The 14,026-nt window shown below is 30.6% G+C and overlaps 2 protein-coding genes across 3 annotated transcripts; one reads left to right on the forward strand and one right to left on the reverse strand.

Moving 5' to 3' along the window:
• Positions 1-148: 148 nt before the first annotated feature.
• LOC113517605 (lys-63-specific deubiquitinase BRCC36-like) lies at positions 149-5,093 on the forward strand. 2 transcript variants are annotated; one of them, XM_026902328.3, is made up of 6 exons: positions 149-568; positions 1,114-1,324; positions 2,564-2,661; positions 3,359-3,469; positions 3,600-3,746; positions 4,955-5,093. In XM_026902328.3, the coding sequence occupies exons 1-6, from the start codon at positions 464-466 to the stop codon at positions 5,078-5,080; spliced, it is 798 nt and encodes a 265-aa protein (XP_026758129.1). In that variant the 5' UTR covers positions 149-463; the 3' UTR covers positions 5,081-5,093. The 2 variants fall into 2 exon arrangements, with proteins under 2 accessions (XP_026758129.1, XP_031768357.1); XM_031912497.2 differs by lacking the exon at positions 149-568 and adding an exon at positions 596-928.
• On the reverse strand, positions 3,436-13,972 carry LOC113517604 (uncharacterized). The gene is made up of 6 exons (XM_026902326.3): positions 13,515-13,972; positions 13,193-13,427; positions 9,875-10,034; positions 8,649-8,759; positions 6,569-6,724; positions 3,436-5,408 (listed from the first exon to the last, which is right to left on the reverse strand). The coding sequence occupies exons 1-6, from the start codon at positions 13,688-13,690 to the stop codon at positions 5,200-5,202; spliced, it is 1,047 nt and encodes a 348-aa protein (XP_026758127.2). The 5' UTR covers positions 13,691-13,972; the 3' UTR covers positions 3,436-5,199.
• Positions 13,973-14,026: the final 54 nt, after the last annotated feature.

Consider the following 14,026-nt stretch of genomic DNA (forward strand, 5'->3'; position numbering starts at 1 on the left):
GATAATTACGTCTCAGAATTGGTTCCAGAACCTATCTGTGTCCTTAAAATAAAGTTAAGATAGTCTGAAGGCCTATTTCAAAATCTTTGCTGTGACTGCTTTTATGACATTTGAAAATGGTTTTGTCAATGTCAAGTTTTATTTCATAAAATTGTTAGTATTTGTCAAAGACTTTTGTTATTCCTTATTATTAGTGATTTTTCTATCTAATTGGGAATAATCTTAAAACATTTATTGGTATTTCAGCTGGAAAATATATACGTACTTATCTATATCTAATTCATAAACTTAATATTTATTAAACAGAAATTTATAACATTTAAAACTATATAATATAGGAATTGATTTGACACAGTATATAAACATTATACTGATAAACATATTACAGCCAAAACGGTTTCAGTTGTTTTTGTTTACCGTCAATCTGTGGCTGAAAAATTAGAATTTTTACGAAATAGTAACTATGACTCTAAGCAAAGTATTACTTTCCACTGATGTTGCATTGGTATGTGTACAACATGCATTATCTACTGAGAAGGAAGAAATAATGGGACTACTCATTGGGGAAGTATGTGAATACCAATTCATTACAAGGAATATAAACCTATAAAATATAATAACTACCTCTATCTATTAAAACTATTTCAATAATTAAAATTATTGTCATACTAGGAGTTACAATCTAATTTTCAATTTATCTGGATCCAGCATGATTTCCATGTAATAAAATATGAAAGAGTATAATAATATGAATGGAATAAATATATAGAAGAACCAATGCAATTAACCCCATGAGATCAGTGAGCTGAAGTGAAGTGAATGATATAAAACTCAAGAACTGATAGCAAAGAATAGTTTAGAATAGTAATAGTCCCCCACTGAATGGAGCAACAACACTGAATATGTTGCAGGGAGTCTGTAGATGCAGGTGTATTATGCTTTCAATTGAGGGTGGAGACCTATCTTCAAAACTAGAATATTCATGGCTAGAATTATATATATTACTTGTAAATTATAATAAGAAAACTGATTGTCTATTGCAAATAATTATGCTTATATCATACTTTTTATACTTACCATTATCAGGCTAAGAATATATTATTATATTTGTAGGTAAACAACAATGGTAATGTGGTTTCCATAGTGTCTTCTGTAATTTTAAGACGATTAGATAAAAAACCAGACCGAGTGGAAATATCAGAGGAACAGTTAGTACAAGCAACATTTAGAGCAGAGGCATTAGCAGCTCAAGTGGGGCGACCATTGCGAGTTGTGGGCTGGTATCATTCACATCCACACATAACAGTTTGGCCATCACATGTTGGTAAGAAAAATGTAAATTAGTCTTACAACTTCTTTCCACTTTTAGCCTCTCATTTAGATCATTGTATATGTTAATCCACAGCTGTCATAAAAACTAAGTTTGTAAACATTTGTAACATTAAAATAAAAAAGTTTCAGTGCTTGTACCCTTTTTAAATATGCAATATCTTGTCAATGGTTGGAAATGAACATTGGAAGTGGCCTACCCTAAAAGGCACACTACAATTAGAGATATACTGTAATAAAAGATAGATTATTGGTTTAATTGCCATTGTACATGTAAATTTATTTATTTAACTATTATTAATATAAATGGAATAGTAAACCTGACTGTGATATTTGCTGACAGGCACCAGCGAGATATGATAAGTGAGGATGAAAGTAGTGACTTGATTCATCAAAACTAATATATGAAATAATGGGGGGAAAAGGAATCATTAGTAATGGGGATTAGTAGCCCCATTGTTAGCAGTATATTGCTATCAGGTCGACCTCCCCGTGGTTCTCCCTGGAAACCATTGTGATTGATTTATTGTTAGATTTGTCACAGTGGGCTAACTGACCTGCTTTCATCCTCACCTACCATCTCACACTTGTGCCCCGCCAGTGTATACCGATAGCGCGTGGGGTTACCATTCCATTATCATCCATTAAACAAAATATATAAAATAAACTACAATGGTTTTTAAGTGTGAATATTGGCTTGATAGGGTATATTGTTAGCAATGAGGCCGCTAGTTCTAATTACTAACAATCCTTTCTGCACTAAGTACTCTGATAGTTGTACCTAATTCAGAAAAAAAAAATATAGTGTTGATGGATTATTTGTAGTAGCTGTCACTCAAAATTACAATTATAATAACCCTTAATGCTAAATACCTGTTTTTTTTTATACAACTTAGAATGGCAAACAAGCTGATGGTCCATCTGATGGAAAGTGGTAACCATCACCTATAGACATGAGCAGTACCATGGACATAACAGAGTATACTATTTCGCCCATGATACCCCCCATGCATTGCCATTCCTGAGGACTCAGGTGTTATTCCTCTGTACCCAGTAAATTCACGCCATATCCCATCCTTCAAACCGAAACACAGCCATGCAAACACGCTTCACGGTTGAAACACAAATAGGACAGAGTATCCAAGCAATCAACTTTTGTACAAAGTCTCCCTCTGGTTATTTTAGACATATAACTGATTTATATATCTAAAATATTCCATGTTTATTTTTACAGATCTTGCTACTCAATCAATGTACCAAAGAATGGATCCTAGTTTTGTTGGTATAATATTTGCAGTATTTCTCACAGAACAGTCGTCTAAGGCACCATCGGTAACAAATTTCATAATTTACAATTTTACTTCACTAAATCTTTTAGACTGTAAAAATAATTATTAAAGTTGATTCAGGATTTACAGAAATATCTTGTAAAGCCCCATCAATGTACCATTGCTAAAAGTCCAAAATACATAGCTATAACTGAACAATGAATATAAACTGATATAAAGTCTTGTTCTAAAATAATAAACCAAATTTTTTTAATGAAAAAATAGTATTAGATTAGTACCTTTAAATCTGCAAGTTATACAAAGCAAATCTTATTGTGATTTGTGTACAGTAGAGGATTTTAACACTCATTGTTATATATATTCGAGAGTTTTTTTTTAAATATTATGTATAATATAGCTGACACGACAAACGGTGTTATATGTTTACGGTGGTACGGTATGCTAGGTCCATTTTTTCTTATTAGAATAAAAATTATATTATCTCGCAAATTGAAGGCAACAAGATACATTTATAAGATGATTTATATCTACACGAATATTATAAAGAGAAAATATTTGTATATTTATAATGGATAAACTCAAAACTACGCAATCATTTTTGGATATTATTTCACCTATAGAAAGCTACATTATTAGCAAGTAACAAGTATGCTACATAATATTTTCAAAAATTTTATTTGTTCATACAAAGCTAGTTCGCATAGCGAGTACTATATGTATACAATATATTATGTTTTTAGGTACAAATTACATGCTTTCAGTCTCATAACGAAGGTTCAACTCAAAGTAGAAGAGAAATTGAAATGAAAATAGTAAATGACAATGATTCTTTATTAATGAATAACTTTGAGGTAAGTACACAAAAATTATACAATTTTCTATGTTATTGAATTATACATTGATACATAAATAATTACATAGGCCTACGAGTAATAAAAAATCATGTGTACCTAATTAATTTAATATTATTTGTTTTTTAAGACACTAACTCAGCTGCCTGCAATATTGAAGGAAGAGGAAGATGAAGCATACAATAATGAAGTGGGCCAAAGTGAAACAGATGATATTATTAATAAACAACATAATGCTGCTGTCAGAACTATTGCAATAGGACATATAGTTGAAAAGGTATCATGTTATTACTGGTATCTATTGCCCAAATTTATTGTCAATGTAAATATACTACTACTACAACTAAGATGATTGTTCCTATTTCTACAATATAATTGAATTAAAGCTGATCTAGTTCTGAATAAACTTTACTATACCCTTGGTAATAAGGTTTGTAATAAAGCTTGAGATTCAATAAAATCAATAGTATACATATACATAAAATGTTACTGAAAAAGACTAAGTTATACTCATTGAATGACACTGTATACTATACATACCTTAGGTATAATGATAAGAAATTCAGCACTGATTTTATTAATGACAATGAATAACTTTTTGCAAGCAACAAATTGGGAATAAACTAGTAATCTCGAAAATAAATAATAGATAATGTTCAGTTTTATAAATATGCTGGATTTTGGATTGTATATAGCTTTACCTTTTTTAATTTATATTTAAATTAATTAGATATAGCAAAATCAAAATAATGCGCAACGAAATTAATTTCATGTGGCCCTGATTCGACCGGTCCGCGCGGGATACCCGTGACCCCCGCGCCTCGCGTCCTAAAGTATAGATATTGTATCAATGTTAATTAATATTATGTATAACAAGGAAACATGATTGATTATTTATTATTACCATTTAACTCATAAACTACTCAACCAATTTTACCGAAAGCTACATCTTCTCGAAGTTACATAGGCTATTTTATATTTTGTGTAAAGAACTCGTGCGAAGCCAGGGCCAAACTAGCAACCCATGCTAGTTTCTGTTATAACTTCAACAAAAATTGGTTACCTTTTTAGTAAATCCTGTTGAGATAGTGTAAAATAAGAATTACATGAGATGCGAACGACACGGCAGTGCAACATGAATTTCGATCGTTAATCGCTTTTAGATAATACAAAACAAAAATGTAGATTTACTGTCAAAAGCGTGTAATTTTTGTGTTCACAGTTATAGGGAATCAGTATTTTAATTTATTGTAATTTCAATAAAATCAAGTTATCATGTAAAAATTGACATTTATTTTAAATGAAAAAAATAAGATGTAATAGAATGTCTTCTAATGAATTCTATTGTATGATGAACTGCGACTAAGACAAACTGTCTTCTTATCAGTGAATTGAGCTATGCATATATGATGAAATATGTGTATAATTCCTTGGAATTTATATAAACAATGTTATACATAAGTATAATTTTTATAATTATTTCAGATGTCACGACCTATGTTAGAAGGTCTTGTTGCCCGAAATGCACTTAACAACGTACGGCTACAAGCATTAAAAAAACAGCACCAAGAACTAATGTCAAGATTAGAAAATATGTCCTGTAACAGTTAGTGTATAACAAATCAAAGACGCTGAGAACGTTAATTCCTAATGAGGACTTTTTTTTACTAATAAAGTTCATTAAAATAAAAGAAGTTTTTTCTTTATATCAAAGTCTCTTTTGATATGTTTTACATTAAATCTGTTTTATCAATCATTTCAAAACCATCTGAAGAATCCATACTTGATACACGTTTTCTTTTATTGTCTTCGGTCCTTGAATAAACCATATTACTCACAGCTCCAGTAAAATTCCAGAGTGCATTATAAGCCGTACTACTCCATGTATCGGAAGGCTGAATAACTTCCAATGTCGACTGTAATTGTCCTTTTTGTTGATCTGAAACCAGTTTGAATTTGTAACTTGTAATTCTGCCGGATACTTAAAGTTCTTCTTAATTGCTAGATGGGTTAAATACACTTTTCATATTTCTACTGTGAAGCAGCTGTGCTTGCATAATTATATTTCGATTTGAAGAGTGGATTATAACAGTGCAACTACAGACTACAAAGAGATATTACTATAGTCATTATTCTCACTACATTTTAATGTATTCTGTGGTATCCATCGTCCTGTTTATGCCTATAAGTGATGGTTACCATTGTCCATTAGGCGCGCCGTTAGCGCGATTGCCATTCTAAGTATCATACAAAAAATTAACCCTATGAAATTACGAATTGTTCCTGTAAGACTTCACAGTTCCGTATTCTTAAACTTATTACAAAGTTAGTTTACAATTGTGGTTTACAAATTAAAACAGGAATTAATTTAGATAAACTAAGATAATATAACTATAAACTACGCAACGCGAAAGTGTTAAAATTAGAATATTATTATAATTAAAATCTGCAAGTCTATTCTCGAATGTAATATCGAATACAATTTTGTATTGCACTATGAAATAAATAGAAATTAGGTTAGAATTGGGATTGGTTTGCAACAGTTTGCATACTGGTTTGGAACCATTATGTCGTTAGTATTGCAATTCGAAAATGCGAAGCAGCTCCATTCCAATATCTATCTGTAGAATTTATTTCAAGAGTTTTTCATTGGTTCCTTATTCGTGATTGAGCAATATTTAACGTATTTGAATAGAAATTTTAAATCTTTAAAAGTTGATATTCTATTTAAACCAATATATTGTTATAAATCAAAGTAAATATATATTTTTTTTTTCACAAAACAGATCCAGAAGTTTATAAACGACATGAGAATCGAGAGCAGACAAACAAAAATATTTGAGCAATTACCACAGAGCAGTAAGTGTTGTGATAATTATGTTCCACAAAAATCTAACTTCAATTGTGGCAAAATTAGATATTTTGATTTAAAAACTGCATAATATCCTTTAAAAAAAAATATAATTATCCGAATTAGTTAACAGCTGGTGGAAATATGGGATAAAAAAAAATAAAAAAAAAACAAATTGAGAGCTTCGTCCTTTCTTGAAGTTGAAAATCCATATTCATAGTTTTATTATAAGTTTCATGTATACATACCAATGGGTATATATTCATCTTCACTGGAATCAGATGTATCAACATCTTTATCAAAAGGCTGCATCCTTTCTATTGACAGATTGGTGACTAGAGAACTACTGTTTTCAGAACTGTCACTTGCTTCATCGTTAGGCAAATCTTCAGGTTTCCAACAATCTGTAAAAAAAAATTATTTACTTGAGCTATTGGAGCAAAAATTATAATATAAAAATTTTATTTTAAGAATAATGTAAAAGATACTTCACAAATGCAGATTTAGAGTCTAGATCAAGTCAATGTATACTATATAGAAATTAATCTCTTTGTTCGATTCAGATGGGCTGTGAGAATTGTCGACGGTCTCAAACTCAGAGGCAGTATTAAGTCTAAGGCGAGGCTTTGTCTCCCTGTATGTTTTACCGCTTGTAAAGAGGATTGTGTTCTGAGGAATAATTGTCTAAACAATAACCTTAGTCATCTTTTATCATCACATCGCTCGCCATCGGTAAGGAATTCTTTCTGACACGCTTGATCCTAAATAGTCACTTACAGTGCGGTTTTTTTCTCCCGTGAACGCTCAGGCTCAGTATGAGCTTCGAGGTGTTTTCTAGAGGCTACAGTATACTTAATACTTTTTAAAGGGTGTATTAAGGTTTTTTCAGAGTCGACAACGTGCACGGGACACCCCTAGTGTAGCAAGTGTTCATTTACATCACTAGACTGGCTGTTAGCCATCTTCGTGGTATAAAAAAGCTCATTCAAAATATACGAGTTTACATTTAACACAACTTTTCTTACAAATTTTTGTTTCTGGACATCTTGCATGTAGTTTGTAGTGTTGTTTACGGTTAGAAATTTATATTTACCTTATACATAGGCGTATTTTATTCTTTACCCTGTGTGTATAAATATGATTTGGTTCTGAATGATTTTTGATTTCTCGAGAGTTGCTAAATTTAAATATCATTTTCGTATGACATGAGACAAGAATATGTAAAACTATTCCAAACTTCAGATCGGTACAAAAAAGAAATCCTACTATAACCGTTCATTTTTATCTTTTTGATCATCATCATCATATCGGCCCTTAACCGTCCACTGCTGAATATAAGCCTCCTCCTTGGGGGGTTTTGTCAGTAGTTGCTACGCTTGGCAGGCAGATTGGCAACCACAGTTAGGGTTAAGAGATGTTTTAAGAGGGACGCTGCTAGCCATCCCTTGCCCTTCCTTAGTCGCCTCTTACGACACGCACAAAAAAGAAAGGAAGGCCACTACTTCCTATTCTACACCGCTATCTTTTTGATACAGAACCCTAATTAATTATAAATTTGTTAAATATTTCTAATAAATTAATCTGATGTGTCTAATCAATATTTAGTAAATATTTATTCTGACATTCGTTAGATCCAGAAAAGCCACTATAAAATGAGCCAGCCAGACCTGCGTAGTGGTGTGCACATTACGGTATGTCCATATTAGCACTAATATATATATATATACTAGCTGACTCGGTAAACGTTGTTTTGTTGTTTTACCATATACATTATTTCTAGAACTATACATGAAAATTTATCATAAACAATAAACAAATCTATTGCAAAATATAAAAATCACGATTATAAAATATAGGGGTTGATCGTAAAAGGGTGAAAATTTGGAGTTTTATGTATTTTTCTATGCTAAATCATAATGAAATAAAAGTAATAAATTTTGTTAAAAAAATAAAAAAAATATTTAGAGGTGGGTCACCCTTATTATTGAGGGGTATGAAAAATACCGATGTTGGCCGATTCTCAGACCTACCGGATATGCACACAAAATTTCATAAAAATCTGTAAAGCCGTTTCGGAGGAGTTTGGTACCAAACACCGCGACACGAGAATTTTATATAATCTATAGATTAGATTATAGCGTTATCGTCCACGCTAATATTTATAACCACTCAAAGCATTTTATTGAAATTTTCTAAATGTTTATTCTTTACACCAACTTCAGAAATAAGCAATGATAATATCACTTACTTCTAATAATAATCTAATAAACGAAAAACAATGTTTGCCGGGTCCCCTAGTGTTCGAGTATTTTATGTCTATGAACATACCTAAACTTTGACGTTCATCAGTAACTATAACAGGCTCAGGTTCAATTGACAATAGATTTATATCAACTTCAGAGATTTCTGGAATTAAACCTTCAAAATCTACATCGGACTCTGAAAAAAAAGAAATATTTAAAAAACTTCATAAACAAATAAAGAATAAAATACATAGAACAGAGGTTTTTAGTGAGACGTGAGTGGGGGCGGGGACATCCATACGTTGAATATACTAGATGTTTTTTTGAATCGAGTAAAAAATATATAAAGGTCCTACCATCAATGTATTCAATATTTTGATATATTTTTTCGAGTGTACATCAACTTTAATAGATTGCCAGATATCACTGCTTATACCTAACTTAATGAAACACAATTATTTATATGATTGAACTACCTACGGTACCTTTAAACTAGAGTTGGAAGAATCTTAAGTCAATTGCTTGGGTACCTCTGTCCATGGCTGTGTTTCGGTTTGAAAAGTGGGATATGGCGTGAATTTACAGGGTACAGAGGAATAACATCTGAATCCTCAGGAATGGCAACGCATGGGGGGTATCATGGGCGAAACAGTATACTCTGTTATGTCTATGGTACTGCTCATATCTATAGGTGACGGTTACTACTTTCCATCAGGTGGGCCGTCAGCTTGTTTGCTATTCTAAGTTGTATAAAAAAAAAATCTAAATACCACATTTTTATGTATAATGTATAATGTGAATCATGTTATAGACAGGGACCAAAACATGAGCACATGTTTTGGTTTAAAGTGATAATTTTAATTCTGTAAAATCGCGTAGATACATGTCTTTTACGGTTGCTAAAAGTACAAAGTAGTAAGTGAAATGAAAATTACGATTAAACATGCTCTGAGTGAGATACACTCTCATTGATTAAAAGAATTTAATTCTTGTGGGTGGATGTCGCTTCTATCTAGTCTCTATTCTCATATCATGAGATAGTCATGTATCATGAGTCTCTAAAACTTTTTAAATTCATTCACTGTTTGGTTTAATGACAAAAGAAAAGAATAACTTTTATAATTGTTACAAACTAATAAATTTATTAATTTGTAACTATTACAAAAGTCCTATCACAAAAATTCAACAATAATTATTGTTTCAATTTTTTACTATAATATAATCATACGTAATTATTTGTAAACAATTACATACAAATATACTATATTGTATATAAGAAAAAAGTTATTCTCATTGAAGAAATTACTTTACCTGCATTTTGTTGAATTTTTTTCATTAATTTTAGAACTGGTGGTGCTACTTTATGAAACAAGCAAAGTAACATACAAAGTATGTATAATAATGTGTAGCCACTTATATATTTTCCTAAAAGGAACATCACACTTAAATTTATGTTGACCAGCAGAAATGCCTGAAACATGCCAATACAATAATCATTAATAATACTATTATTGTAAATACATAATATAAAATCCATACTAATATTGTAAATGTTAAAGCCAACCAATTATCATGAAATTTGAGATATACATTGTATTTGGAATGAAGATCATGATACATTTAATAAACTTAATATAAATAGAGAAAACAATGGGCGACTAAGGTCAATGTTTTTCAAACTTTTTCATGGCGCAGTACTTTACTCTTCGCGGTTTCTAACCTGTATTTTATTATATTATAAATATCTAATTCGTACAATTTATTTTCATCGTTAGGTATTGATTACAATAAAATAAGTAAATAAAATATAATGAAGTACCTAAAATAGACATCGACTAAGTTGCGAAACGTCTGCATGAAAATGGTAGGCTAGGTAGGCTAAGTTCAGATTGAGAGAATTGACAGTATAGAAGAAGTTAAACCGCTCCTTTAGGTAGTAAAGAGCAAAAGGATTAAAAAGGATTTTATGCAGTAGTATACGAATGTGAGTAAACAAAAATGAAGAGGAAGCCACTTAAGCTCAGCATGAAACAGAAACATAATCATATTTTCCAAGACCGAAAATAAACCTGATAAAAATATTTTGTAGATACTAAAGTTTGTTAAATTGGTCTTCTGTAAGATCCAGATAACAAGTGTCAGCATAATCAAGAATTGGGAGAAATAAGAATTGGGATAGTGCAATTTTGGTAGGTGTAAGCAAGAAATTATGCATTCTTTGCAATGAGCTAATGAATCCGAAAAGTTATGCATAACTAGTAAATGATGTGCCAAGTGAAACTCATTTGAGTACTGATTAAAATACTAGCAGCATGTTCATTCTTAGCCTTGTTTTTACATTTGTTTCATGCTTTCCTTAATTATCACAGTAGAATTAAATAAATAACTGAAGATTTGTTGTCTTTATTAAAAGTTTCAGAAACAATTGAAAACTATTATCTAAATCTGATATGAATAGGTAGCGATTCAATTACCCAAGAAATAAGCTGAATACACTTTTTCAAAAATACTCGAATACCAAAACAGATAAACATGATACACTACTCAATTTTTTTTACTCCTATTTTATTTATTAAAACTATGAAACACAAATATGCAAAATCTGAACCCAATATACCTTATCTGTACATAAAAATAACAAGTTCAAAATATAGGAGGGAAGGGATTGTTAGTAATGGGGAGTTTAGTCCCCATTGCTATCAATATACCCTATCAAGTTGACCTCCACGCAGTTCCCCCTGGAAACTATCATGACTAATTTATCATTGAATTTGTCACAATGGGCTAACTGACCTGCCTTTTCATCCTCACCTATCACCGCTCACTGGTACCCTGCTAGTGTATACCGATAGCGCAGGCGGGGTAACCATGCCATTTTCACACATAAAAAAGTTCAAAATATATTTCAATACTAGCTAGCCTAGTAAATATTGTGTTGCCAGGTTCACTTTCCTTTTTTCCTTATCTGTACAAAAACTACCTTTCTCTCAAGTTGGAACAAACAATACTTATACAAAATTACATTATATTTAATTAAATAATTTTAAAGATTAGTATAACTAATGTTATAAATTTGAAATAAATTTAACTCTCTGAATCATAACTGTGATTAGCAATCCCTTCAAAACCAGTAAAATTGGAGTGTCTATTTGTAATACTGAAATAACCATTTTTTACTACATGTATATGAATATATATATTATACAACTTAGAATGGTAAACAAGCTGACAGTCCACCTAATGGAAAGTGGTAACTGTCGCCTATAGACATGAGCAGTACCATGGACATAACAGAGTATACTGTTTCGCCCATGATACCCCCCCATGCATTGCCATTCCTGAGGACTCAGGTGTTATTCCTCTGTACCCAGTAAATTTATGCCATATCCTACCCTTCAAACCGAAACACAGCCATGCAAACACAGCTGTTTCACGGTTAGAGTACATACACCAAAATAATTTTTTTTACAATTTTTGTCTGTCTATCTGTCTGTCTGTTTGTTTCGGCTAATCTCTGAAATGACAACCGATTTTGACAGGATTTTTATTGGCAGGTAGCTGATGTAATAAAGAGTAACTTAGGCTATGATTATTTTAGAAAAATTCTTTTAGAAAAATAATTTTGCAAAGTCCAAATACTGTCCAATACGTGCGCGCAGCTCACAATGAAATTAAGTAAGTATCATAATAAAAAAATAACAAAAAATTAAAGAATCCACTGTTAAGTGGCACGAAGTTCGCAGGGTCAGCTAGTTTAAATATATAAGACATTGAAATCTCTTAAATATTTTAAAAATTTTATGTAAATAGTTCAACTAAAATAAAAAAAAGATCCCGTAGGAACCCCCTTCTTACACACACACACACTTCTGACACACTGGGATTCCTTGTTACCTAAGATATTTTCTAAGCTAACTATTCTAGAAACTTTCAAGAAACTGGCTTATGGTAGTTGCCCTGTATTCTTTGACAATCTGATTTTTATAACTGACAACAAATATTGCAAGAAAAAAAGATTATCTTTGAACAAAACAAAAATAATGACTAATAAGTTGCCAAGTACCTGACAGCAATAAAAAAAGGAATTATTCAACAGGTGCATTCTTCCCTGCCTCTTATATAGGTATGGGTGTCAAACATGAACACTGACTCAGAACTCCCTATAAAAATAGTTAATATTCAAACAGCCAGCAGAAAATATCCTGAGTTTGTCACTTATATACAAAAAAGGCTAACAGTGGAATAAAAACCATAATTTAAAAATTAAAGAAGAAAAAAATAAATATCCTTTGACTGGCCACATCCTAAGAGAATCAAAATAAAAATGGACTTTAAGTTTAATAGAGTGGTGACTAAAGACACTAAATAAAACAAATAAAGATATGGTCTGATCAGATTATCTTTTTTAGTTTCATCATCAGACTTTGATGGTAATTCTGGACCCTTATGGATAAGAACAGCTTAATATAGAGAAGTGAAATAGGCTAGAGTAGGCTTATGCATTGATTGATATACAAAGAGACATGCAATATGAAAAAAAATTTTAATCATTTATTCAGTAAAAGACTACACCTAAACAAATTAACAAAAAATTCATACACAATAAAAAAAAAAAAGGAAATTGCTCACCTTTGTTGGATTCCTTTCTCTTAAATATATAAAATTAGCCCATTTCTTTACAATCAATTTATTGAAATTATTAACAGATGATCTTAATTTATTTCCTTCATTATTAACTAATCTTCTTAAAAAAGTAGTTCTATGTTTATGTTTCAACCAGGCTTCAAATGAATCAATAGACATGATAGTAACAGAAATATATAGAACAAATTCTAAGAAATTAATTTGTTGTTGAATACATAATCTGCAATGTATTAAAAGACATATCACAGTAACTACTAAATATAAGACAAAATATACATATATATATTTTTAATATTAAAGTACTTACAGTAATATTATATTTAAAAAGAACATAAAAGACAAAGACAGCCACATTTTTTCCCAAAATAAAACATCTTCAAGCACTGATATAAATATTGACAAAATAAGAGATGTTTGAATACTCCGACATTCGGAAGTTCTGCTGGAACCCCATTTCAATTTGTTTCTTATAGTTGCAAACATTGATGACTTTTAAAAAATTAATAGATATACGAAAATCTAAATATCATCACAAATATCACACACAATTATATCATTGACAGGACAGTAAAAAATTATAATGAAATTGCTTGATTTAAACTATGTTAAGTATTTTGAATAAGGTGATGTAGTTAAATGAATATTATCACAGAATATTATATACTACCTATCGTGTTTCTGTGAATTTATTTAAGGATACAAAATGAGAAAAATAACAAAGATTACACATTTGAAAACATTGATACAAAATAATTAAAAACAAAACAAGCTTTTTTATTATATACTTTACTGCTTTAGATACATCAATTTTCTATATAC

The sequence above is a fragment of the Galleria mellonella genome, unplaced genomic scaffold, assembly GCF_026898425.1.
Source record: "Galleria mellonella isolate WM207_F2 unplaced genomic scaffold, CSIRO_AGI_GalMel_v1 utg223, whole genome shotgun sequence".
NCBI lineage: Eukaryota > Metazoa > Arthropoda > Insecta > Lepidoptera > Pyralidae > Galleria > Galleria mellonella.

Bases quoted from the DNA above. Each gene is read 5' to 3' on its own strand.
- LOC113517605 (XM_026902328.3), top strand. From the start codon at position 464: ATGACTCTAAGCAAAGTATTACTTTCCACTGATGTTGCATTGGTATGT. The intron at 569-1,113 runs GTATGTGAATAC...TTATATTTGTAG, and splicing joins TGGGACTACTCATTGGGGAA to GTAAACAACAATGGTAATGT. The intron at 2,662-3,358 runs GTAACAAATTTC...TTATGTTTTTAG, and splicing joins AGTCGTCTAAGGCACCATCG to GTACAAATTACATGCTTTCA.
- LOC113517604 (XM_026902326.3), bottom strand. From the start codon at position 13,690: ATGTTTGCAACTATAAGAAACAAATTGAAATGGGGTTCCAGCAGAACT. The intron at 13,428-13,514 runs GTAAGTACTTTA...AATACATTGCAG, and splicing joins TTTTTAAATATAATATTACT to ATTATGTATTCAACAACAAA. The intron at 8,760-9,874 runs GTAAAGTAATTT...CTTTTTTTTCAG, and splicing joins AAAAATTCAACAAAATGCAG to AGTCCGATGTAGATTTTGAA.